The sequence below is a fragment of the Dioscorea cayenensis genome, chromosome 8 (assembly GCF_009730915.1).
Source record: "Dioscorea cayenensis subsp. rotundata cultivar TDr96_F1 chromosome 8, TDr96_F1_v2_PseudoChromosome.rev07_lg8_w22 25.fasta, whole genome shotgun sequence".
Classification (NCBI taxonomy): domain Eukaryota; kingdom Viridiplantae; phylum Streptophyta; class Magnoliopsida; order Dioscoreales; family Dioscoreaceae; genus Dioscorea; species Dioscorea cayenensis.
The window spans coordinates 7,722,204-7,748,977 of NC_052478.1; the positions used below are offsets into that span (position 1 = coordinate 7,722,204).

Sequence of the window (26,774 nt, forward strand, 5' to 3'; positions counted from 1 at the left end):
TAACTCATATATTTTTATAATTTTTTTTTTCTATATTACATATTGACCCCCAATTGTTTAATTTATTAATGGGCCAATTTCATAATTTTTTCAAATATATATATAATATTTTAAAAATTTTTGTGGGATCATTTAACCTACAAAAACATATGTAACTCCACCTTTGTGAAGAGGGGTATATATAAAATAAAGTTTGGAGGAGAGAAAGCAAAGATGGGAGTTTATCAAAGCATTGACACGTTAGGTTGATGTGTTGGATTCCAATACATAGAGCTTTATATCATGTTATTAACTAGGTGTTGATGATGCTCAGTTGAATATGCTTTATGGGAAAGGAGTAATGAGGATCGAGAAACGGGTTTTGCAAGAATAGATTTAACAGAGAATGCCTTCATAGTGCAAGTATGTTGTTTTCAATAGAGGCTACTGCTGACATACAAGAAGGGATATCAAGGACAAATATGTATGATAGTGCATCAGTTACAGTTAATGACGCTTTTGAGATTTATTAACTCGATCAAATATCACATGAAGCGATTAGAGTCGTACTATATATATACATTCAAAAGATATTTCAAAAATCAAAGTGAGTTAATAAATCCCATGCTGTACAACTTTGATGGGGGAACTATATCCTCACATAGGGAATTTGTAAACAATGAATGCATAGTACTTATCCATTATCAATACAATGTCTTATGATATATGCACAACACTGCAACAATGTTGTCGACCTATAGTCTATCATCTACTATTTTCATAACATTTTATTGCACCAAAATAATGGTTGTTTATTTGGATTTTTTATATATATAATTTTTATAAGTTCTATATATTCTCTGGAATATAAAGCCCATTTTATTTCCATTCCTTATTGTACTTATCCTCTCAATGAAGCAATTGACCAATCAAACCGTGTCCTGCCCTTCGATCTGTCGGCCTATCGGATTCGGATTCAGATCTGGATCCGGATCCGGATCCAAACCATATATATAATTTTCTTTTCATAAATTGCCTCGCAGTTAATATTTTTATTTTAAGCAGTGGATATACACATTTTTGGCCCATTGATCTAAAACAATAAATATAATTTTCCCTAGAGATAAAGATATTCGGAAATCCGGATCCGATAAAGTTATAATATCGGGTCCGTTAGCGGATCCTAGAATAGATCCGGCCCGTTAATAATCATACCTGCCCGTCAATTGGTTTTTTCCAATCTCAAACGAGGCTGACGCGAAGGAGCGAGGAGATCTCTTTCCGATTGATTTCCTCGATTTCCCAAGCGATCTTCTGCTTCTTCGATCGAGTTCGGCCGATCTCGCCTTGTTTTTCGTCGGATTTAGATTCAACAATCCATCTTTTGTTCAGATCGACCTGGTTTTCTAGGGTTAGGTTTTCGTTTTGGGGGCTTTTTGTATTGTAGAAGCGCAGGTTTTTGAAATCATCGACGATGTTTAGCAAGATCTTTGGGAAGCCCAAGGAGCAGAGTAATGCTCTCGCCACGCTTGACAAGCTTAATGAGGTATATCTAATTTGATCTTTTGTTTTGTTTTTTTGCTTTTCTTGGTAGTTGTTTTTAATTGATAATTAGTGTTTTTGATTATAATTTTAGCAATTTCCTATTTGAAAGGTGAGTTTTTTCTGATTGAGTTGCTTTTCCTTGTTGTTTTGAGGGCGATGATAAGTTTAGGAATTGGAAAATTGGTAACTTTTCTATGTGAGATTAGGGAGTAGTTGAGAGTCATCATCTCAATTGTGGAAGGGTTCTCGAAGAGTGGTATATCTTTGATATGGTTTTGGAAATGTTTTGATTACTTAAGAAGGGAGGAGCAAGAAAGGGGACTTTGTGTTTTATGCAGAGTAGAAGTATATTATTTCATGCTAATTTGGATAGAAAAGGTTTTTTTCTTGTTATAATGGTTGTGCTTTGTAGAAACCTGGCTGGTGTCGAATAATTATAGTAATGGCATTTACATGGAAACCTGGCTGGTGTAGAATAATTATAGTAATTGCGTTTACATGGTTTAGAATATAGTGGGTATTGGCTTGTTTGGTTTTTGGTTGTGATGTTCTTGGTTGTCTATTGATGAATGGTTGTTTAGTTCAGTTTAAGGTTTAAGTGGAAATTATATTGCGATGTGTTTTATTTACAGAAATTAAAACATTTTTTCTTAACTTTTCCATGTTCTTTCATTATCATCTTTTTGTTTTGAAGAAGTGGTCATTAAATTCATAAGAAGAACGAAATGTGATTTATTGAGAATTGTTGGAGAGATGCAAAACAATTGTATAGATGCCTTACCTGATGATTTATAGACAAAGGCTTTTAATGATTTGAAGGACCAATACAGTTTAATGTTCATAGACACTGGGGTCTTCTCTAATGGAAATACGTGTGCAAGCATGAACATGCAATGGTATAATTTATTTGTCAGATAGAGATATTATTACTAGTAGATGACTTTTGGAATCTATGATGTGATTTACAATGATTCTCTCTCTGCATCTGTATCTTTTTCTCTAACCTGCTTATATGCTACTATGTAGACTCTAGAAATGCTAGAGAAAAAGGAGAAAGTTCTTCTTAAAAAGGCGTCTCAAGAGGTTGAAAAGGCAAAGGAGTTCACTAGAGCAAAAAACAAAAGAGGTATTGCCATTTCAAGATGATTTGCAGTGTTCAATTTGGTTTGTTAAATTCTAACTTTTTGTCTATTGAAGGCAAGAATGTACATAATTTGTGTTTGACTTTCATTGGATGGTTATAGTTAATCTTCTTTGCTTTCATTTATGTGCATGTTAAAATCACCAATCTATATTCTGATGGTTTCATGTTATCCCTTTGACCACATGTCCTCCTGTGAATTAGCTGAATGCCTCATGTCCTGTGACTGAAGCTAACTTTTGCATGTTGTTTGCCTTAAATATCATTGTTTTTCACTAAGTTTCTGCATATGTTTTTGTTTCTGTAATTAGCTGCAATACAATGTCTAAAGAGGAAGAGGCTTTATGAGCAACAAGTTGAGCAGCTTGGAAATTTCCAATTAAGGATTCATGATCAGGTGCAATTTCTTGCTAGTAATTAGAGTTTTAAAGAAGAATTTCTCTGTGGGAGTTCTCATTTTTGTTTGTGGTGTTATTTTTGTTTCAGATGATTATGCTGGAAGGTGCAAAAGCAACCACAGAAACAGTTGATGCTCTGAGAACAGGAGCAGCAGCAATGAAGGCTATGCAGAAAGCAACGTAAGTAACTAATCATCAAATATTATGTTAATAGAAACAAAGGGGGCTTCGCGATGCAGATGCTCTCAATTTCTATGCTCTTTGCCTGTTTTCATCCCGTTTAATTAGTCTAGCATATAAACTTGACCATCAGAAAGACTATAGCCAGTTGTTTTTTTCCCCTGCCTGATTTAGTTATCTTCCCTGAACCTCTCTTGATTTCTGATAGAGGATGCACTCTAGCAAATAATCCTTGGTTTTTATTGCAGTAACATTGATGACGTTGACAAGACGATGGATGAGATAAATGAACAGACAGAGAACATGAAACAAATTCAAGAAGCACTGTCTGCACCTATTGGGGCAGCTGCTGACTTTGACGAGGTTTACATCTTTCAATCATTTATTTATTTGTTTATGCTTCTGCTGTCTTGATACATATTAGTGCATTTTTTAATGCAGGATGAACTCGAAGCGGAACTCGAAGAGTTGGAGGGGGCAGAGTTGGAGGAACAACTTCTGCAGCCAGCGACTACTGCTCCTGCTGCTACAGTACCAGCCGTTCCGGCTGGCAGGCAACCAGTTCGCCCTGTGCCACAAAAGAGTACAGCTGAAGATGATGAGCTTGCTGCACTACAAGCAGAAATGGCTCTGTAGTCTGGTACCTACTCTCTTGCCAATCCAATATATATAATTGCATATGATGGCCAGTCACTTATGTTGTTATATGTTATAGAAAACTAGTTCTAGCAATTGCTGCTTTAGACATTTTATTTTCTGGGTAAATATATGGATCTGCTGGTATTTCATTGTTGACTAATTTTTCCCTTCATTTATGTATGTCTGTGTTAATATTCTTTGATTGATGAATAATGTCATCAGTTTGCTACAAATTATACTGAAAATTGAATTCTGGAAACTTGCTTGATCATGCAAAAAAGAATAAACTAAATGAAATTAAAAATTCTGCAAGTTCTCCCTATCTCTCCAGTTTGAGATGTTATCTCCTCTTCTCTTTAGTGATAATGGCAAGAACATTGAAGATTGTTTTATTGGTTGCATCTTTGATATCTTTGCCAAACTCAAGCTGGAATTGGATGTTTTGTGATTTGTGCGGATTCAAAATAATGCATTTTGATCAGCATTCAGAAAGTGAAAAGGAAAAATGCACATGGTTAAATGTGCTATTTGCACTAATTCTGAGCTGCACCAACCAATAAACTTACCTTCACTTAGATATTTATTTGTAAATTTATTTTTGTCTGATGTTATATGTTTCTGAATTCTGATTTATGGGATATCATTGATCTCATGCAGGGCTCTTTTGGGGAACCATGTGATCTGAGAACAAGTCAAATGAAGGGTTATGTCTTAAATCATAGTCACAGATTACGTATATCTTGTATATTTTTATCGTCAATAGAACATTCTCCTTGTAAGATATAGCAGGCATTGATTCATGAATCCAGGGAGGTTGATGTTTGTGTAATCACATATTCCTTGTTAAGGCCAGTGCTGATTCTTGGATACTCAGGAGGAGAATGGAACTTTGTGCTTCTTGATTGAATCTCCTTTAGTTGTGAACAAAACTTTGAGCTTTCAGCAACTTATGAAATATATGCAATAATGCACAGATCTAAAGTGTTCATGCCAAATGCTGTATTCATTTATATGCCATTTGGTTTATCTTTTCACATTTTATGTCTTTGTTTACATAGAAATGATTCTGCCCATTGTTTATTAAGGCATATATAAATATGGTCAGTGGTCACTCCTGTTTGCACTAACTTGCATATGACAGACAAACTACAGCTGCCAAACATTGTGATTTTTTTTTTAAAAATTAATTATTTATATCTTATTTTGTATAATTATAGCAAAATAAATTAAAGATTGAAATCAATAAAATAATTCCATAAAAACAAACACATATCAACTAACATTAAAATTAAAATAATAAATTATTTTAAGAAAGATTTTTATTTTGGCTGACCATTTTTTATCACAAAATCATCTCATCTTGAGATGAATTCTAGTGATTAATTAAATACTAATTATTTAATTAAAAAAAAAAAAATACACGCCAATGGGCAATATTGACACATGGGCTTTTAAAACTAACAAGTAAGAACCCCATCCATGGGCTATCTGGACACATTATTCACAAAGCTTGTGGTCCGTTAACATCATATCACATGAATTGAAAAAAACTTTAGTCCCACATCGGCCAAATGAAGAAGGTAGACTAAGGCAGGAGGCTATAAAATGAAGGGTTGGGACAACTTAAGACCATACTTACCTGGACGGGGTCAACGGTTGATCAAGAAGGTCCGTGGCCTAGGCTAGTGATCTCCATTGCACATAGGAGATGCGCTGGCTTACCATCTACCCACGTGGTAGAGTGGACGTCATAATTTGTGATAGAGGGGGTACGCGCACGCGCGGCCCCTGCCAAACTTAAATTCAAAATTTCATTATTTGTTTATAAAAAAAAATTATTAATTAAATAACTGTTTTTATACTATTTTTACTAATTTGAAATTAATATTTTTTTATTAATTTTCAAGAATCATACGATATATATAACCAAATAGAGACGAACACTCGTTTCCATTGGTTGGAGTGTTTTACAAGTGAGCTTGAAGCGGATTCCGGCGATGGCCGGAGCGATCAAGACGGCGCAGTCGTGGTTTACGGCTGAGGCGGCTCCGAAGCCTTCGTCTTCTCTCCTCTCTGATTGGAACTCCTACGCTGCCTCGCAATCATCCGCTGATGGCTCTGCTGGACCTTCTTCCGCCCTTGGCCTTGACCTAGAGGCTGCTGTTCGCACCGCCAATGAGAAGTTCACCGGTACCTTCAGCGTGTTCGTGCTCTTTCTCTTCCCGCTTTTGATCTTGGATTATCTCAATTTTAGATCTAGATCCAAATTGAATTGAATTGGCTCTCTGTTTCTATGTGTTGCTTCATGATCTTTAAGGGTTTTGATTTCTGTGGTGTTTGAGGCTTTGCTTTGCTTTGCATCTATAAGAGACGTAAATTTCTGCTGAATTTCCATATGCTTGATGGCCGAATCCCTAGATTTTGATTTTGATTTTTCTTGTATATGCATGATGATAGCGGAATCCCTAGATTTTGATTTTTTAACAAGAAAAACATGGGATTATTTATGCCATGTTTGATTGTAGGTTGCAGCTGCCGCTTACTTACTGTGATTACTTCAATTCCTTAATGAGAATTCCACATTTAGATGTGTATATTGAGAAGCTTGAACTAAAATAATATGATTCCTTGAAATCCATCATTGGTGGGAATTTTGTGCAGAGCCAATTCAATACTTGAAATAGTAAAATCTATTTATTATATTTTGTGTGTTAACTTTTCAATAGACATCCATCAGGCAATCAAAATTACTATCTTGACATTCCTGTAGTGGTGGCATGGTCATGAAATCCCCTATAGTTGAATTTGTGCTGAACTTATCCACTGCCACTTTTGGATGCACATAAGTTAACGGAGAGTTTGTTAGAAGTTTAACTCTTTGTCTTGGTTTAAGTTTTAATTTTGATAACATTTACTGCTGACAATGAATTCACGTGCTTTGTAATGACACTGCAAATGAATTAAGCTGTTTTTTTTATGGTGAGCCAAACAGAAAGAGTTTGCACAATATATGGTGGTAGTCTTTGTGCAGATTGCATGCACTTATCGATTTTACTTCATTGTTCTCAGTTATTTCATATTATTCTCAATCCACTTTTCAATGTATTTGTATGTAGCAAACTTAATTGGTGTGCGATCATTAAAAAAAAAAAGAAACTGAATGTTTCAATCTAACTGTCTTCTTTTCAAAATTCATCTTCATCAGTTAGCTTAGCCAAGTGGTATTCCTCGGTCTATTGAGACATAAATCATGTGTTGTGGCTTACTAGGCTAGTATTTGAATGTAACCTTATGACTTTCAGGAGTTGCAGTTTAACAAGAAGATTAAATTTTATAATGCTTGCTATTTGTTCTTGAGCAGTGTCTCAAAAGGTGTGAGGGAGATACCTGGGAGTTTACAGAACGCCACAAGCAATGTTCCTTCAGGGAAGTCTCTTATGTACTTTGGGCTGTTCTTGGCCAGTGGTACCTTCTTCATCTTCATTGCCTTCACCATGTTCCTCCCTGTCATGGTGCTGATGCCTCAGAAATTTGCTATCTGCTTTACAATTGGTTGTGCCTTTATTATTGGCTCATTCTTTGCTTTAAAGGGCCCTAAGAATCAGCTGGAGCACATGTCTTCAAAAGAGGTAGTATTTTTTTTTTCCTCTTGAGTCTTATTGAGAATATAAAGCACATAAATTATTGAAAATTTGTTGCACGGTACAATCGGCTACACTGATTACTTGCTTGACGTTTATCTTTCAGAGACTCCCGTTCACTTTGGGATTCATTGGCAGCATGGTAGGAACCATTTATGTCTCCATGGTGCTTCACAGCTACATTTTATCTGTTATTTTCTCTGTGCTTCAGGTAAATATAATACAACTTCATGTTCTTAGCCATCAGTTCCACGCCAGTCAATATTTTTATCATCTGATTCATAAAGTGGTTCTTATTTCATCAGTATTTGCCCAACCTTACTAACTTCTTTGAGAATAAATCATGTTTCGGGGTTTTTTGTCCTGCACATCAACCATAGACTTTATTTAATCAATTATTTGTAGCTCTATGGCTATTCTTTCCTAATTATTACCTTCATGGCTTGCCTGCTTGTTACATACACAATGGAAAATGTTTGTGAAGTTCTTTTTCTAATCTCAGTTGATGTGAAACCTGATACAATCAATTGTCTGCAGGTTCTTGCTCTCTCATATTATTCAGTTTCATACTTCCCTGGGGGTTCTACTGGACTCAAATTTCTGTCTTCAACTTTAATGTCTTCTGTTCTAAGATGCTTTGGTAGGTGACGAAAATGTCTACAATTGCAGTAACTCTATTTTTAGTTTTTTAGTTTCCCTTTTTCTTAGTTTCTTGTTGTGCTGATCTTTGTTTTCATCTGTTTATATAAATGCCCTTGTAATAGCAAAGGAGTCATAAGACACTTCGGTGCTTTGTCTTCATCTTAGACTTTACTGTGCTGTTAATGTGCCCTTGAATTCAACCAGTTTATTGAAACAGAAGAATGACCGTGTGTGTCATTGAAAGGAAATATAGAATGCGTTGATTGTTTCAACTCTCATACCTTCAAAAGTAACATAGTTTGATTTGAAAGTTCTTCAAAGGAAGGCAAAAGAGATTACTATTTTAAAGTTTGACTTAATCAATGCTATGAAAATATTTAAATTAGCTTATTATTGTTTTGGAAGCACTTCTCAAACACATTGAAAAACCCAAGAAATGGTTACTTATAAAAACTGATGGAGATGCTTTTAAATGTCTGAAAAGCAGTCTTTTGGAATATTTATTTATTTATTTTCTTTTTTTTTTATTGATGATGGTTTAATTTCCCCAAAAAAAAATATATTTTTTGGAAAAAAAAAGTTTGTTCTGCTAAACAAAACACCACTTCCTGCTTCATGAACTTATTCAAACTGGACTTAATTCATTATTATATATTATTACTCTGCTCTGTTTATAATTTTTATTTATTAAATTATGTATTATTGAAATTCACTGTGAGATATTTTATTTTTTTAAATAAATGAAAATATTTTTAGTGAAATTGGGATCATTTGAATTTTAGTATTTCGACTTTGTCGAATGTTTGGATAAGAATTATTCTGATACAACTAAATCTGTCACGCCCCAAATTAGCTAACTTCTTGATCTCTGGCCAATTAGTAGTCATAATCGTGAGACAGTCACTTGATGTTTCCACCTTTGTAGCATGTTTCTGCTCATCGAACCATCCTATCTTAAATGCCTCCATCCTTAGAGTCGCCCACTTGATTGCCAAGTTACAATCGACTATCTCATATTGCCTCTTTGCCAAGGTATACACTGCCGCAAACATAGGTATCGCTACTTAGAAGTGATGACTTCCCTTTCCTATAACTTCAGGTTCACAAACTAGTATGTCCATACTATTTGGTAAAAGGAAGTACAGATTCTTAAGTAATGCACCAAGCACATTTGCTTCAACATCATAGAATGGCCTACCATTTATTTCCTCTAGTTCATCCCATAACTCGACGAAGCTATTTGTCAGGAGTGCATCAAGTATTGGTTTAAATGGATCTGAAGCTTCCTTTAGACTGTCAGGTAATGGAGCTAACTTCTCTGGCTTCTTGAGTCTACCATCCTTATAATGTGAGTTGAACTCGTCATCTACATGTCCAAAGGAATCAATTTACCTTACGCTTTTTCTCTATCCCACCTTGCACTAGTGCTCCCATCACAACTTATTCATTAGTGCCTTCCTCATGACTTGCTCTTACTGGCTCTTGAACTTGGACAAAAACACGTTCAGCTTCATCGTCATGGCTATCTGCACTATCATCATGTTATGTCCTAGTAAAGTCACTAGTTCCTAGTACCCTTTTTCCCTTATCACTGATAAGTGGAATTATCCAATCTGGCAACTAAATACTCGCTATATAGTCTCCTACGAACCGCTGAGTTCTAAGCTTTCCGTTTGGTCCAATGTAGACTACCCTCTGTTCTGATGAAAGTGTATCCACTAACAATCCAATGTCCATAATTCTTACCCTTGCCATTTCAAAGATGCATCTTTTGAGTCATTTGCAAAATAGATATGATCACAATAGCAAGCAGCAGACCAACAAATAGCTTCTCATATTATTGGGAACCTATCCCTTCGTTGACCAGGATAGGTGTTTTGGACCTGCACCGACCGGCTTGGATCTTTGTCCTTTGTTGCTTCTGTCAAGATAGCCTTGGTGGTCAAGGTCAAGTTTGTTGTTCTGGTACGTGTTATTATGATCATATTTACTTCGCAAATGGCTCAAAAGATGCATCTTTGAAATGGCAAGGCTAAGGAATATGGACATTGGACTGTTAGTGGATACAATTTCATCAGAACAGAGGGCAGTCTACATTGCACCAAATAGAAAGCTTAGAACTCAGCGTTTCATAGCAAACTATATAACGGGTATTCAGCTGCCTGATTAGATAATTGTACTTATCAGTGATAAGGAAAAAGGGGTACTAGGAACTAATGACTTGGCTGGGACACAACAGGATGATAGTGCAGATAGTCATAACGATGAAGCTGAACGTGTTTCTGTCCAAATACAAGAGCCAAGTAAGGGCAAGCCATGAGGAAAGCACTAATGAACTAGTTGTGATGGGAGCACCAGTGCAAGGTGGGATAGAAAAAAAGCGTAAGGTAAATTGATACCTTGATTCTTTTGGACATGTAGATGACGACTTCAACCCACATCATGAGGATTGTAGACTCAAGAAGCCAGAGAAGTTAGCTCCATTACCTGACAGTCGAAAGGAAGCTTCAGATCCAACTAAACCAATACCTGATGCACTCTTAACAGATAGCTTCGTCGAGTTATGGGATGAACTAGAGGAGATAAATGGTAGGTCATTCTATGATGCTGAAGCAAATGCGCTTGGTGCATTACCTAAGAATCTGTACTTCCTTTTACCAAATAGTATGGACATATCAGTTTGTGAAGCTGAAGTTATAGGAAAGGGAAGTCATCACTTCAAGGTGACGATACCTATGATTACGCCAGTGTATACTTTGCCAAAGAGGCAATATGAGGCAGTCGACAGTAACTTGACAATCAAGTGGGTGACTCTAAGGATGGAGGCATTTAAAACAGGATGATTCAATGAACAGAAACATGCTAGAAGGTGAAAACACCAAGTGACTATCTCACGGTTATGACTACTGATTGACCAGAGATCAAAAAGTTGGCTAATTCGGGGCGTGACAGATCAACATTTTCATTCTAGATTTATATCATTCACAAGAAAATAATGAATAATACTTTGATTGATTAACTTAATGAAGTCTAGTGGAGATACAAATGATTGATTTTCAGTATGTAGGCCTTGTATTAGGTTTGCTATACCTAAGATTTTAGTGAGTGATGATGATGCTCATAACAAAACTAAAAAGTAAACATATTATAATGCATCAAAAACATGTAAACGTCTGTGAGAATTTTTTATACAGATGGATGGTGCAGCTTCACAACAATCACTCCCCATCACATTAATGACAAGAACCTACTATTATTATAAGACCAGGATCCAATTCTTTAAATTGATCATATGATTCTGAAAGTACCTATGAGAACGGCTACCACGTTCATTAAGAACAGTGGCTCCTATGGCACGATTTCCCTGGCCAACTTTCATTAAATCGAGAACATCTTGAGTGCAGTTCACTGAAACCAAACTAGCATCAGTGACTATAACTAAAAAATATATTTAATAGTTTTTTTATTTTATTTTTTATGATAGTTTAATTTACCAAAAAAAAAAAAAATTGGCAAAAGTAGTTCCTTCAGCTAAATTAAAAAAAAAAAACACTTCCTTCTTGATAAACTTACCCAACCGGGGCTTATATTTGCTCTTTGAATTTAGAACTCAATTGATTTTCTGGGTTTCACAACTCATTTACATATAAAAATCGAAAACAATCAGAGTACTACTTACCAGCCATTCAGAAATTGAATGGATTGGAGCTTGATTTCTTTCTCATGATATCATCACGAATTTCCCACGAGGCAAAGATTTACTTCGTCGGAAGTCTGGTTCAGTGACATTCTTGCCTTCTTTTCCTTCTCGAACATCACCATTTGGAAGCCTATTCTCTTGCTTCCCGGTCACTACTGACTCCATTGCATGAACCAAAGCTCTGAAATTAACAATAACTTCTATAAGATTGCTGCTAACAGTTGCTGATGTGAAAAGAATTCCAAATGAAGTGAGTGCATATACCTTGGTTCAATGTTCTGCGAGTTCCTTCTCATGTGACGGTGAATTTTTTTGAACAGAGGACTACCATGCAAAGCAGCATCAGCATGATCACTCTCATCTTCTGTTTGAGATAAATCATTCTTATTAGGATTCTCTGCCTTCATTCTGACATCAATGTCATGCTTCTCGACACCTTTACTTTCCGTTCGATGTTTCCTGATGCCCCATTGTGGCAAACTAATTGATGGCTTGAATTGTTCATTGACAATCTCTTGTTGCTCCCAATATGTACTCAAACTCATGTTCTTTATCATTGTTGGAACTATTACTGCTGATCTAACAGTGGGTACTTTTTCTGGAAACTGAGGCTTAAGTATAGATCTCTCACTAATAGATTCAATCCTCTGCTTGCTCTTAATAATGCTGGCTCGGTCCGTTGATGCTGATCGTCTAGCTGGAGAGGGAGACCTTGTTTTTCTGGAGTTGCTGTAACTATCTCCATTTGAGAAACTTGATTTTGAGACGAGTTCTTTTTCTGATAATGGATGAGGAAAACGAGGTCTTCTCTGCTTCCCTGATGAACAGCTTCTCGACTGCATGAAATATGGAATCAATGCTTAAAACTTTCAGTGTTTTGAATTATGCTATATGGTAAAGTATGATCAAAAGAAGGAAAAGTTACCTCAATCTTCTTGTTCTCGCTTTTTGGTTTTTGAGCAACTTCATCTTTCAAGTTTACGTTATTTGCACTCTTCTGCAAGTGTAAAGGTGATGCAGTTCTCTGATTTTGAACTTCTAATGCAAGCCGACAACTGTGATCTTTCAGTTGTACAACTTCAGATTCTTTACTCTCTAAAGCTGATTTTAGTTTTGAGATCTGGATAGATTGAAATAGAAATCTGACATTAAGCATAAAAGAGTAAATTGAAATCTGCATTTAATTCCGACTGCATGAAAATGCAAACCTCTTCCTTAAGTTCTTTAATTTCACCAGTTTCTTTATTAGCACGGGCTGCCCCAAGTTCTATAGAGGCGACGCGCTCAGCAAATTTAAGGGTGCTAATTGTTTCTCCATAGGCATTCACCTCGGGGTTTATATGGACAAACATCAATGTCTTTGCATTGCCACCTGAAGCAGAGAGAAAAACATGATGAGAACAATGACGATGAGATATAAAACCTTTAGAAAGTTTAGATAGTTGTTAGCCTTTCATCCAATGATGCATTTGTCAACATTTTACTGACTTTTGCCATAAGACAAGATTTAAGGCTTCTAGGTACTTTCCTATCTATGCTAAAGTGAGGAAAAGTTTCATAAGGAATTAGAATAACGAATATACAACATAGCATACCATGTTTTACATGTTTCATATCCCTTAAATGTTCACTATTAATGCCGTATTACATTATTCCATTCACAGTCATCATTGCAAACATAAGTGTTTATTTCTAATACATCAATGGTCTTTAGTTAATTTCTTTCAGAAAGCATAGAGTTGAACCTGTGACCATAAGAAATACAAACTTAAATTCGTAAACAGGTTCAAGAAAAGCTATACTTTAGAAAAGTGTGTTGAACAAGAATTTAGTTACCTAACGCATCTTGCAGAACTTGGGTAAGTTTGCTGTTTCTATATGGAATATGGGAACTTTTCTGGGCCAAAGCAGAGATAACATCTCCCAGAGCTGAAAGTGATTTATTTATGTGTTGGGCTTCTTTTAATCTCTCTCCTGTAGCTTCAGACTTATTCACCCTTTCACTGCCAGCAAGATCTACTAGATGAAGACAACCACGGAGGATTGAACCAGAAACCAATTCTTTTCCATGCACATGAACTGTTAGCACGCTAAGAAAGAAAACAAAAAATCGTAAGAAGTTTGTTAAGAAAGTAAAGTAGTTCAACATTTTCATTCTAGATTTTTATTGTTCACAAAAAATGAAGAATAATATTTTGATTGACTAACTTGATTATAAGACTCTATTAAACACACAAATGAAGTCTAATTGCGATACAAAAGATAGATTTTCATTATGTAGGCCCTGTATTAGGTTACCCATGCCTAAGATTTTCAGTGAGTGATGATGATGCTCATAACACAACTAAAAAGGCATGATTGATCATATTCCTTTCTCAAAAGATAAAATAACAGTGAAGATTTTCCTTTTCTGTTACTACTGCAAAATTTTTGGGATTTGCTGAAGTGCGGCGAACATATTATAATGCATAAAAACATGTAAACATCTATGTGAATTTTTTATAGAGAGATGGATGATGCAGCTTCACTACAATCACTCCACATCACATTAATGACAAGAACCTACTATTATTATAAGACCATGATCCAAATCTTAAAATTGGTCATATGATTCTGAAAGTACCTATGAGAACGGCTACTACGTTCATTAAGTGCAGTGGCTCCTATGGCTCGATTTCCCTGGCCAACTTTCATTAAATCAAGAACATCTTGAGTGCAGTTCACTGAAACCAAACTAGCATCAGGAATGTTGACGCCATTCAACTGAGAATTGTTTCTTATATCTAATGTGTTAATGTCAAGGAACATTTACCAATAAAACTAAATTCCACTGCCTTCAAGCAGGTTTCTAACATATGGAAAGACAACTGAATGGCAAATTGCAATAGAATAGAAAAGGTTAGAGCAACATGCTTACTTACCCTGAACCAAATATAATTTTGAACAAAATGTATTTATATATTACTCATAAATCATTATAATTTCTAGATCAATACATAGTATTTATTGCTAATATATGCCAAAAAGGATATCTTTTGCTTGATCCATCAGTAACCAAAAGATCCCTCACTTGCTCATTGTATATCTCAATCATCTGGACACTGATTTCATATGTGATGATATCTGCCCTTGATCTTGCTATTTTAAATAAATCACCCAAAGCTCGATAATTTACTCCCCATGTGCCTTCTGTTTGTATATCTGGACCACTCTAAAGAAAGAGAATTTGCCAATGAATGATCTTTCAAGAAACACTTGCTTGTGAAAATATTTAATACACATAAGTTATATAGATCCTTTCCAATGAATGAATTAATAGTGATACAACTTGTGCAGTATCATCATTCTCTAATGCAACTACCATCCAGACTAGATATGCTTTTTTTCCGCTTGGCCTTCCCATAAAGCCTACTTTCTTAAAATGCAACATTATGGTTTGGGTGTATTGCTACTGATATCATGTGAATTACAGTGCATGAAAGAGAAAAGAGTAGCACCTGCAGGTTATTGCAAATGGTAGAAACTGAAGAGGTGCAGAACAAGTAAACTTCATCACTTTTTAAGAAATAAAGAAAACACAGTCAGGCAAATCAAGTTTTTTGCAAGTCCTGTATTTATACTTGTGTGCTTTCTTAAACTCTTCCTCTCTCATATGCTTGCAGTGTATCATGAAAATATCATGGTTGGGTGGTTGGGTACAAAATTCTTCTTGGAGAGTGTGCCCATGGTATCATGTTCCTTAATTAGTCATAGATAAGGATTACATCAAAGAATCAACAGGGTTAAATTCTTAATTGGATCCAAGAGTTTTCCATACTGTAGATTTGCAATTCTAACAAATTCATATGATCAACTAATTGACTGATAAGAATACTACATCCATAAGGATTGGGATACGCGACTACATGAAGGTCTTAACAGATTTCAAACTTGATTTAAATGAATTATATGTTTAGAATAGGTACTTCACCCGTACCATTGTATATGTCTTCCCCGAACCTGTTTGTCCATATGCGAAAATACAAACGTTGTAACCATCTAAAATAGATCTGATCAACTGCTGGGTGTCATCAAATATTTCACCTGCAAACAGGAGTTTAAAATTGAACTAAGATGAAAATAGAAATACCTACGCCAATTCAGATCAACATTTATGGTTTATACTCAATAGTTACTAAGGGAGCTGCTTTCAGTAAATGCTACACACTTGAGAGGAACAAAGTCCACAACCAATCAACTAAGAGAGCTATTGCAGCTGAAATTCTTCTTGCAAGGTGTTTAAAATATTATGTCTTTTCCCTACCATGCCATAACACTCAAATATTCCTCAAAGAAAACTAAATGTTATCAATAAATTATTCTAAAAAATAATTTCTAAGTGATTTTAAAACAAGAAAGTATATTTCAAGCCATTTTTAATCTTTATAAATACAGTTTATGTCGGTTACTTTATTACAATTCTAGGATTTTTTGCACATAAATACTGTGCACCTTATTCTTCAATCAAAAAGTAAAAAATATCATCTGATGAAACGGCCAATAGAATGAAGATGAACTCACGTTGACTGGCATTAACCCCAAATACTTTGTTAAATGAAAATATCCTCCTTGCTTCTTTTCCTTGCTTATGGGGATTGACAACCATAATGTTTCCATTTTCTCCAATATAATCAACTGTGGATTTTCCATCCACTTGATTTGATATGAAAGGCCTCACTCTACAGTACACCCTTATGTTTCCTGCATGCCCATATATGACGGAGTAAAGCTGAAAATATGTGAAGTAAAGAATCCATCTCGAAAGCACAAATCTACCTTTAAGGTCTTGCACTTGATTGTAAAGCAATCGATTTTCTTCCAACAACTTTTGGTATGAAGACTTGCTCACTTCAAGGCCTTGTATTGTATGTTCTAAGGCAACATTGCTTATGATAAGCCCATTGCAAAATAATGACACAATAACTATCATACAATTATCAACATAAAGTAATTCAATGTAAGGTATCTGACCAAGCACTCACCAAACTTTTTGACTTCTTCTTCCCATTTGGTTTTACTATGATGAAATTGAACTCTCAATTCATGCAAGGATAGCTTCAGGACCTGAAAAAGTTCACATGGAGAATATATATATATATATATAATAAGCAATAAGAAATATCTTTGACACAACTTCTTGCTCCCATTTTAAACATAAAGATAAACCTCTAATCTTATATGTATGAGCCAAACTACTCAATTCAACAATATTGCTACCTCTAGTTGCTTTTGATGATCAAGTTTGTTCTCATTATTTGCATTTTGAAAGGCACCTACAGCACAGTAATCATTATTTGTCGAGAAGCAAGTTGCTTGGTAATTGTTTTCTTTGAGATGTCTTGACACAACATCTAAGAGATCTTGTCTTGATATAGTTCTGTTCTCATCCTTCATTATGTTCTTCAAAACATATCCAAGCTGTTCACATGACAAATTAAGGATAAAAGTTTGGATTATTATCATGGAACACAGTATATTTCAGCAGATTATAATTCTGGAATGAAATAAGTTCTTATAGGAAAATGAACAATGAGAAAATTATTTGTACATACACCCAAGGATTTCTCTATGCTAATTGAAGAAAAAATTGCACCTTTAAAAAAAAATAAGTTATTAATGTAAGTGTCTTCATTTCTTTAGCTTGTGGTCTAGGACAATGTTAACTTTTATCATATTTAAACTGATTCCTGTAGACCATGAATATGCAATTATAAATCCAACCTGTCTGTTGAGCAGAAACAATAATAATTTTCAAGATTTAAAGATCTAGGAACATCTTTCTAAGGCATAAAATGAACTTTACATACATGAAGCCAATAAACAACACTTGAACTAAAATTTTGGCAAGACATAGAAAAAGATGGACCATAAAAATCAGGGCATATGAAAACTGGAAAAATTTATGGCAGCAATATGCAGGCAATTTTGAACTCAACTAGTATGTCCATACATAAGTGGCAAAGGCAATGAAATTTCTGGGATATGCATATTGTGCCATTGCTATTACTTTTTAAGGTAGTAAAGATAGATTTATCCTGTACATTTACTGTAGGATAATGTGGCACATATATGTAACAGATTTCTGAATAGAAAAATTATATACAAATAAAATTAAAAAAATCCTATCATGAAATAATGAAAATTGGTTGGTGAACTACGATTACCAAACAAAATCTTACATAGACAATGGAAGAAAAGTGTTTAGTTGATGAATTTATCTAATTACAAGCTCTCTTAAGAGTGCAAAATCTCTTTTCTTTGAAAAACAATTGATATTATTGTTATTACTCAGGTTTTTACCCGTAAGTTCTAGTAGCATTTTACATGTTCATTTACAGTCTGACTAAGATGAAACTGATATAGATGAGGAATGGTCACCTGATTTCTCTGAGAAACCAGAAGCATGTAGAGCTCTTCAACGGTTTTCTCAAGTACCACATCAATGAGCTAAAATATCAGAGAAAAACAAGCAAAAATTAGATTGATTTATAAATGCTCTAAATATTTAGGAAAGTTTCCTTACAAGGTATGAAATGAAGAGTTCCATTACAACGGGTAAAATGGAGGACCTATTAATGAAAAGGGAAAATGTACTGGCACAGTAAGAAAGACATGCTATTCAGAAACTATAATTTGGGGTTTAAGTACATGATGAAAACTTCTTTTTTTTTTGTTTTTTTTATTAATCCACATTTTCCATATTCCTTCCTCCATTACCATAGGTTACAGACAAATCCGGCAGAGCAAAAAAAACAGTAAACAAATTGGTGAGGTACATGACATTAATCGAATTCATCAAATTTAGTTAGCATAGAACTAATGGAATTTCAGATTTTTATTGTCCTAATTATTCAAAAGAGTATTAAGCACATATTAGTCAACAACCATTTTGCAGCATATAGAAAATTTTATACTATTTCACTTCAACAGTTCAACTTGGATTGAAATTGAAGCGTTTCAGAAGATAGATAGATAATCTGAAAAGTTTTAGACCGCCAAAATAAGGAGAAATGTATTTCCCACCGTTGAACTTAAAGGTAGGTCATCAGTCCCATTGCACTGTGTAAGAAATGATTGTAAAAGCTGCAGCCCGAACTTATTGAATAAGAAACTGAGAGCACTAGCTGCTTTGGATTCTTCATGGGCAATATCAGTAAAAAGATTCAGACGTTCTAATAATTGTTGGCCATGTAACGAATTTGACTTATCAGGTGACTCATCCCCATTTCCAGAATCGAGCAAAGAGGAAGGAAGCACATTAATTGAAGATGTGATCTTCACAGTACCCCCATACCTCCAAATCCCAATTCCTCCAGCCAATTTCCATTCATGGTAACCTTTTAAACAAAGAATGCAGTCCACAACTTTGCCTGATGAGCCTCCCTGTGAATAAAACATGATAGCAAATATTAGATTTTCATTGATGATATAAACAACATCAACAGATAACAACATTGAAGTCCTTAAGAAAGCATCCGAAGATTCACTTAAATTGAATGGGTTGACCATTTCCACTATACAGCCTGAAAATAGATTAATTCATACACAATTCTAATTAGTGCACTGAAATTTGCACCAATGTCAGAGTTCATAGTCAGAACAGTCATCAGATTCCACACACATCACAAGGTAAAAGATACAAGGCTCAAGTTTTCTTAACATGAAAATATAAATAAAACACACACCTTTTCTAAATCCGATGCTTCAAATGTCAACAGCTTCATCTCTGCAACCGCAACAAGAAAGTTCCTCATATTCTCAAAATACTGAATTGCAGATTGAGCCGCTCCATCATTCGATTCAACAGTGATAATCGGGTTCTCCACTATCTTTCCGCCAAATTTCATCGAAGAAACAATAATAAAAAAAATCAGTTTTTCCCCCACATTAGCAACAAAAGAACACAACTTTTGCACAGAATGAAGGCATTAGCTTCGAATCGAAGAACCAAACACATGAAAACAAATTCCTTTATCTCCATTTACCTCTACGCAAATACATATCCGAAATCTAAGTTTGAAGCATACCTTTGGAATGGATCCAGGATTGACTCTGTTGAGGACATTGCAGAGGATCAACCCATTGCGCAGAGCGAGGCAGAACTCCTCCTCGGATGGCTCCGCCGGCAGAGTCTCCGACGCCGCTCCGTCCATCCTCCTCAGCCATTGCGCAGCTTGAAACCTCCTTGATGCTGTTCAAAAGAAGCATGCCATTGAAGCTCTGAAAATGGTGGGATTTATGCAGAAATAACCCTATTAACTTATTCAAGATAATCCCTTCAGTTTTTAACAATCATAGAAATTTCTTTGTTTATTCAATATTTTTTGCATTTATAAAAGTTTTAAGTATAAAATTATATATACATACATATATATATATATAATAATTATTGAAAAAAAAACTGTATTCATAGTTTTTAATTAACTGTTTTGTAGTTGTTTGTTTTTTCAAAAAACGACAAATATTATATATATATATAAGGGGTATATGTACTAATCAGAAATTTATCATTTAGATTACACACTTTCATTTAATGATATAGGATTTAGATAGTAAATATGTACCTATAACTGAACACTAGTTATCACTGTTATATTTAACAAAATATGAATGCAAAATTTTTAAAATATCTTATATTTATTTTTTATAATAAAATTAATATCACTTGACTATAAACTCTTTTATCGTTAGATTATGAAGTAGGACGGGTTCTAATTTCTATATAAAAAAATCATGGAGACGGTGGGAAAGAAAGGCAGTCAACGATAATTAGGAGTTAACTCGGGGACTTTCATGCTTAAAATACGGGTGGGCCCCATTTCTGACAAATGGAATCCAATTTTAAAAAAAAGGATATTTCACTTTTGAACCCTTAAAAAAGTCTGAATTTCTTGTTATCAAATACTCTTACCTTTGGTTATTACTTATCACCCCCTTAATTTTTGAAATTTTGAAGATCTCCTGCAAACTTTGACTTTTTTTTTGGCCCAATGAAAATTTAAAGTTTTTTTAAACACTACAAATGTTTGGATTCGAATCTTGTAATTTCAAGCATTTTTATTTCAAACACTACAAATTCATGAACTCAATGAGCTTAGCAAGATGTTTTTTTTTCAAATGAAACCCTGAAAATATCATAATTTATAATCTCACTCCATCAAAACCAATTATGAATTTTCAACAAAGTCCTCTCATTCATATTTATTATCTCAGACTCCTTAAATCAATCCCAAATTCGAAAAACAACCCTACAAAATGTACATATTACAAAAAACAAAACTAATTTCTTTCTCATTGAATCCATAAAGAAAACACAGAAAACAGAGAAAACAAAGAAAACAAAAACCAAAAAACCATTTCCCAATCTCATTTATATACCAAAACAAAAGCAAAAGAGAAGATGAGCTACCTGCTTCTTCAGCCTTGCGCAGAGCCATCTCGCCATTGATATCCACACTTGAGCTCAATCCCTTCATCAATCTCTCCTCAGAAAGAGAAAGAATGTCAAAGAGAGAAGAAGAAGAAGAAGAACAGGGATCTCGTGGAGACAACGAGGGAGTGTGATTTGAAATCACTGATAAACAAAGGGTGCTTTTATTAATTGTCACCACCCTTTCGAGTTTGAGGAGCAGTTGAGCTCCATCTTAAAACATCACTCCTGCTGTTAAGGTTTGGACAGCATTTTTCTTAAGATGTTCTGTGTTCAATGATGGGACCCACTTCATTTCGACACGTGGCGTTGTTTGAGTGGAGATTTAGTGGTTGCTGTTCTCGTACTTGTAGCTCCCGCCATGAACTTCCAAATGGAACAAGGTTTCAAAAATTTGCGGTACTGTTGGCTGAGTGGCCCCCTTCTGTCTCTGGGAAACGCGAATTAATTAGAGAAAAGGGTGAAGGGAAACGTAATTCAGGGAACTCTCATATGGGAAACGCGTTTCTCATGCATGAGAAGAAGTTAGATGCTCGTTTGTTTTTAGTGTTAAATGTATTTTGCTTTTTTTTTTTTATATTAAAATAATTCATTCATTATTATAAAAGGTAAAAAACCTCTTGGAACTCGTGAAGGAAAAAATATATATACTTAATATATATTTAGAAAATAATACATATTGGATAATACATTCATAAAGAAATTTAAATAATTATTCTTTTTTTAAAAAATAAAAGCATAATTATGCACATTGTTTTTTGAAAGTTAGTGTTGGGATCCATGCGCTGTCGGTGACTATAACTTATAAGGAATGATATGTTATGATATGATACATGGATTGAAAATAAGAGACAGATAGAGTAATGCAAGCTTAAGTATTAAGATTAGAATTATATGATGTATGTCTACCATTTTAGCAAACAAAAGAAAACCAAACTCATCAAAAGTGAAAAAGGCAATGGCTTTGCTTACAAGCTTGCATGATGTATTTTTGACCTTCACCTATAAATAGCTTTTTATAAGTGTGCTATGTTGAGCAACTTGAGTTCTTGATGATAACTGTAATATATATATATATTTATATTGGATTATTGAATTTGACTTCTTATTGGTCATTGGTTCAATATAATCACTAATTTTAAGTTATTAGAGAAGAAGGTTGATATAAAGAACAATAAGGACTGTTTTTTTTTTCTATGCATGTTAATTTGTTTTCTATAATGGAATTAAAAAAATATCCTTATGCAAAACTAAAGGACTAATTATGCTCTAAATTTTTTAAATAAATCATTAGTTGAAATCCTTATGTAAGATTTTAATAATACAGTATGAGCCATAATATATAATAAGAGAAAAAATAGAACTGGAAAAAAATATGAAATGCTGGAATTTTTTATTAATCCCATCAGCTTACCATATACAACTATATATAGAAAAAAACAAACTAAACAAACTAATCCTATCAAATAATTAAAATAATCTTATCTCATTAAACAACCATCTGTACCAGAATTTGTTACAACTTGAGACTCCTTGTCACTATCCACATTCGATTGCACTTTAATATTACTCTGTGAGATATCAACCTTATCACTCCATGATTTGTTAGAACCATCCTTATCTCTCCATGAACTCACAGAATCATTGCTGTAACTTCCAATAGCCCCCCGCAAACTGAGCTGGGGTCGGAGGCTCAGTTTGTGTTGAAAATAAGTAAGAGCAGCCTTAGACACAGGTTTGGTGAAGATATCAGCAACTTGCGTAGCAGAGGAAACATGTTTAGTGACAAGTAATCCAAGAGCAACGCGTTCTCGTACAAAATGGTAATCCAACTCGATATGTTTACTTCGAGCATGAAAGACAGGATTAACAGTCATATAAAGAGCACTCAAATTATCACAATAGAGAACCGGTGGTGAGAAGGGAGAGATGCCAAGGTCTTTGAGAATATAAGTAAGCCATGTGAGTTCAGCAGCAGTATTAGCCATAGCACGATACTCAGCCTCAGTACTAGAACGAGAAATTGTGTGTTGCTTCTTTGCACACCAGGAAATGACATTCTTTCCAAGAAAAGTACAGTAACCAGTAGTAGATCTTAGAGTTGTAGGACATCCAGCCCAATCAGCATAAGAGTAAGCAGATAAGTCAAGAGTAGTATCTGAAGTGATGTGAAAACCAATGTCAAGTGTGCCTTTTAAATAACGAAGGATGCGTTGAACTATGCGCAAATGAGCCATTGTTGGAGCATGCATGAATTAAGAAACATAGTTGACACTATAAGAGAGATATGGTCTTGTGAGGGTGAGATACTGGAGAGCACCCACAATGCCACGAAAATAACTAGGATCAACAAGAGGAACAACATCTGTAGCAAGTTTGTTTTTGACTGCTAATGGTGTTGGCATAGGCTTGCAATGAAGCATATCTGAGCGTTCAAGGATTGTACGTGCATAGTGTGATTGACAAAGATGTAGACCATCAGCAGTGAAAGAAATCTCAACGCCAAGGAAGTGATGCACTTTACCTAAATCCTTCATGGAAAACTAAGAACTCAAAAGTTGAATAAATGAAGTCACAAGATCGGAGGATGACCCTGTAAGAAGCATATCATCAACATAGAGAAGTAAAACCAAAAGACCATGAGAAGAGTGACAAATAAAAAGAGAAGGATCAGCCAAGCTACAGAAGAAACCATAAGAAATGAGAAATTTACTAAGTCTATCAAACCATGCACGTGGAGCTTGTTTTAAGCCATACAAGGCACGTTGAAGTTTACACACATGTGTGGGATGTTGTGGATCAGACATACCTGGTGGTTGCTCCATATATAGATCTTCAAGAATGTATCCATGTAAAAAAGCATTTTTTACATCTAGCTGTCTAATTGGCCAATGGTGAACAAGGGCAACGGTTAAGACTAAGCGAATTGTACCTGGTTTAACCACGGGAGAGAATGTTTCTGTATAATCAACACCATCTACCTGATGATACCCTTTGGCAACCAAGCGGGCTTTAAGACGATCGAGAGTACCATCAGGTTTAAGTTTGGTCTTAAAGACCCATTTGGAGCCGATGACATTCATTCCTGGAGTTCGTGGTACTAATTTCCAAGTGTCATTTTGATGCAAAGCAGTAAGTTCATCAATCATAGCCGTCGTCCAACCAGGATGTGATAGAGCTGCTTTAACATTTTTTGGTTCATGAGGAATGAAAATTGATGAGGTAGCAGTTAAAGCATATTTATGGTTAGGCTTAACAATTCCAAGCTTAGATCTTGTGACCATGGAATGAGGAGCTGGTTCTACAGGATGATTTATTGTTGTAGTGGAAGGAGTAGAGGCAAGATCAGATGAATGGAAGTGATGTGGTGGTGACACTGGCATTGGTATACCTTGATTATTAAGAGACTGACTAGCACTAGTAGTTTCAGCAGTGATAGGTGGTATATCACAGGATAAATTGATGACAGGATCTGAATATTCTAGGGAAGGAAGAGGAATTGTGGAATTTGACAATGAAGATGATGAAGACGGAGAACCTATAACATAAGACACAGAAGAAGAAGAAGAAGAAGAAGAAGATAACCAGGAATGAAATATGTTAGTAACATGTAACATATTAGTAGAAGATGCTGCACATTTAAAAGGAAAAACAGTTTCATCAAAAACAACATGACGAGAAATAAGGAATTTACGACTTGGTGGTGAAAACATTTATATCCCTTATGCTTTTCACTATATCCTACAAAAATGCACAAAACAGACTTAGGATCAAATTTATTCTTTTTGGTATCCCATGTATATGGAAAACATTTAGAACCAAACACGCGAAGCGAAGAATAAATGGGATGAGTGCCATGTTACATGAAATATGGAGTGTCAAATTGAAGAGATTAGGATGGCAACCTGTTCATGAGAAAAACAGCCGTGGTAAAAGCTTCTACCCATAAAAACAATGGTGCATGACTATGAAATAGCATTGTCATGCCCAATTCACGTATAATTCTATGTCTTCGTTCAACAATACCTGTTTTTCAGGAGTATAGGGACAAGAAATCTGATGTATAATACCTGTCGCAAGAAAATGGGATGATAATTGAGAGTTGAAGCATGATTAGAAGTTTACTCTATCTCATAGCTAGCAGGCCAAATATCTCTTTCAGTGTTGGAGTTTGTGCAAGATATCAAATAACACAAAAGCAATCTCATTTGAAGCTATTAAACATATCATCATATATGTTAATGGTCTTGCAGCATATGGAATTTGGTATTCAAAAGACTCCAACTCGCATATTGCAGGTTACAATGATGCAGATTGGGCAGGAAATATTGATGATAAAAAGATCACCTCAGGAGGATGTTTCTATCTTGGTAACTACTTGGTCACATGGTATAGTAAAAAGGAAAGTTCTATTTCACTCTCCACTGCAGAGGCCGAGTACATAGCGGCAGGAAGTTGTTGCACACAATTATTATGGATGAAGCAAATACTTGAAGATTATAACCTACAACAAGGGTTATTGACTGTATTTTGTGACAACAAAAGTGCAATTGATATCTCCAAAAATCCAGTCCAACATTCTCATACCAAACATATTGATCTTGAACACCATTTTATACGAGATTTGGCAGAGAACAAATCACTTGTTATTGATTATGTTGAAACAGAAAAGCAATTGGTGGATATCTTTACCTTGATGTTGCAAGATATGAAACGTTGAGGGGTGAGATTGGCCTTGGCTAACTTTAATCCCTATCAGGGACTACAAACGACCTGCATCTGCTACAGATTATCTATGTCATTTGCAGCAGTAAGAAGGAGTTTTGAAGATAGGGGGAGCTGATGACCAGGAATCCTGAAGATAGAGGGAGTTGTAGAAGAAGTTGTAACAAGCCTTGCAACAACCATTGAAGACTTTGGCATTAATTCGGACACAAAGGGGAAGTGGCAGAAATGTTGCAACAAGACTTTGGCATCAAATTATGTCACAAAGGGGGAGAACATTGCTGCCGGCACCAGACTGATTGTTTTAAGTTTTTAAGACTGTCATTCTTTTGATATTTGGTTCAGTTGGACAATTTTTATATTTGTCAGTATCTTATGCTTAATCATATTTGTGTCACTAGTTGCAGTATGTAATATTTTCTCTCAGTACTCTATAAGAAACCAGATGAAGTGTTGTGTCAGTCCTATTTTCTATGTTCCAGTTGATGTTATAACTGGAAGTTGTAACAGTGTTAGTCTAGTCTGTGTCCCAGTCAATGTTGTAACTAGAAGTTATAACATGAGTCAGTCCGAGTGCGGAAGCTGTTGCGTTAAATTATGCCAAAGGGGAAGATTGTTAGTGTAACCACACTATAATTGGCATGATTTGACACCAAGTCAAGATGACATGGCATAATTGATGACATGGCAAAGCATGGTGACATGACAAGGAGTC

The 26,774-nt window shown here is 35.0% G+C and overlaps 3 protein-coding genes and 1 non-coding gene across 5 annotated transcripts; 3 read left to right on the plus strand and 1 right to left on the minus strand.

Annotated features, from left to right (window-relative positions):
- Window positions 1–1,214: 1,214 nt before the first annotated feature.
- On the plus strand, window positions 1,215–4,877 carry LOC120267777 (vacuolar protein sorting-associated protein 32 homolog 2). The gene is made up of 7 exons (XM_039275462.1): window positions 1,215–1,525; window positions 2,551–2,650; window positions 2,977–3,062; window positions 3,152–3,243; window positions 3,492–3,606; window positions 3,685–3,883; window positions 4,540–4,877. The coding sequence occupies exons 1-6, from the start codon at window positions 1,454–1,456 to the stop codon at window positions 3,877–3,879; spliced, it is 660 nt and encodes a 219-aa protein (XP_039131396.1). The 5' UTR covers window positions 1,215–1,453; the 3' UTR covers window positions 3,880–3,883; window positions 4,540–4,877.
- A 636-nt stretch (window positions 4,878–5,513) lies between these two features.
- Window positions 5,514–5,674, plus strand: LOC120268189. The gene has a single exon (XR_005538856.1). It is a non-coding gene; the product is annotated as a U1 spliceosomal RNA (small nuclear RNA).
- A 108-nt stretch (window positions 5,675–5,782) lies between these two features.
- LOC120266368 (protein transport protein SFT2-like) lies at window positions 5,783–8,437 on the plus strand. Its single transcript, XM_039273995.1, has 4 exons — window positions 5,783–6,085; window positions 7,244–7,511; window positions 7,630–7,734; window positions 8,061–8,437. The coding sequence occupies exons 1-4, from the start codon at window positions 5,880–5,882 to the stop codon at window positions 8,169–8,171; spliced, it is 690 nt and encodes a 229-aa protein (XP_039129929.1). The 5' UTR covers window positions 5,783–5,879; the 3' UTR covers window positions 8,172–8,437.
- Window positions 8,438–11,725: 3,288 nt separating this feature from the next.
- LOC120267741 (kinesin-like protein KIN-14F) lies at window positions 11,726–21,501 on the minus strand. Of its 2 annotated transcripts, none has more exons than XM_039275420.1 (17): window positions 21,314–21,501; window positions 19,932–20,095; window positions 19,590–19,733; window positions 18,928–19,287; window positions 18,283–18,351; window positions 17,122–17,322; window positions 16,887–16,968; window positions 16,681–16,776; window positions 16,426–16,605; window positions 15,842–15,948; window positions 14,898–15,076; window positions 14,489–14,653; window positions 13,702–13,955; window positions 13,074–13,237; window positions 12,791–12,985; window positions 12,130–12,701; window positions 11,726–12,046 (listed from the first exon to the last, which is right to left on the minus strand). In XM_039275420.1, exons 1-17 carry the CDS (start codon window positions 21,378–21,380, stop codon window positions 11,887–11,889), a joined length of 3,159 nt encoding a protein of 1,052 aa, XP_039131354.1. In that variant the 5' UTR covers window positions 21,381–21,501; the 3' UTR covers window positions 11,726–11,886. The 2 variants fall into 2 exon arrangements, with proteins under 2 accessions (XP_039131354.1, XP_039131355.1); XM_039275421.1 differs by having other exon boundaries at window positions 19,590–19,729; window positions 21,314–21,415.
- Between the last annotated feature and the right edge of the window lie 5,273 nt (window positions 21,502–26,774).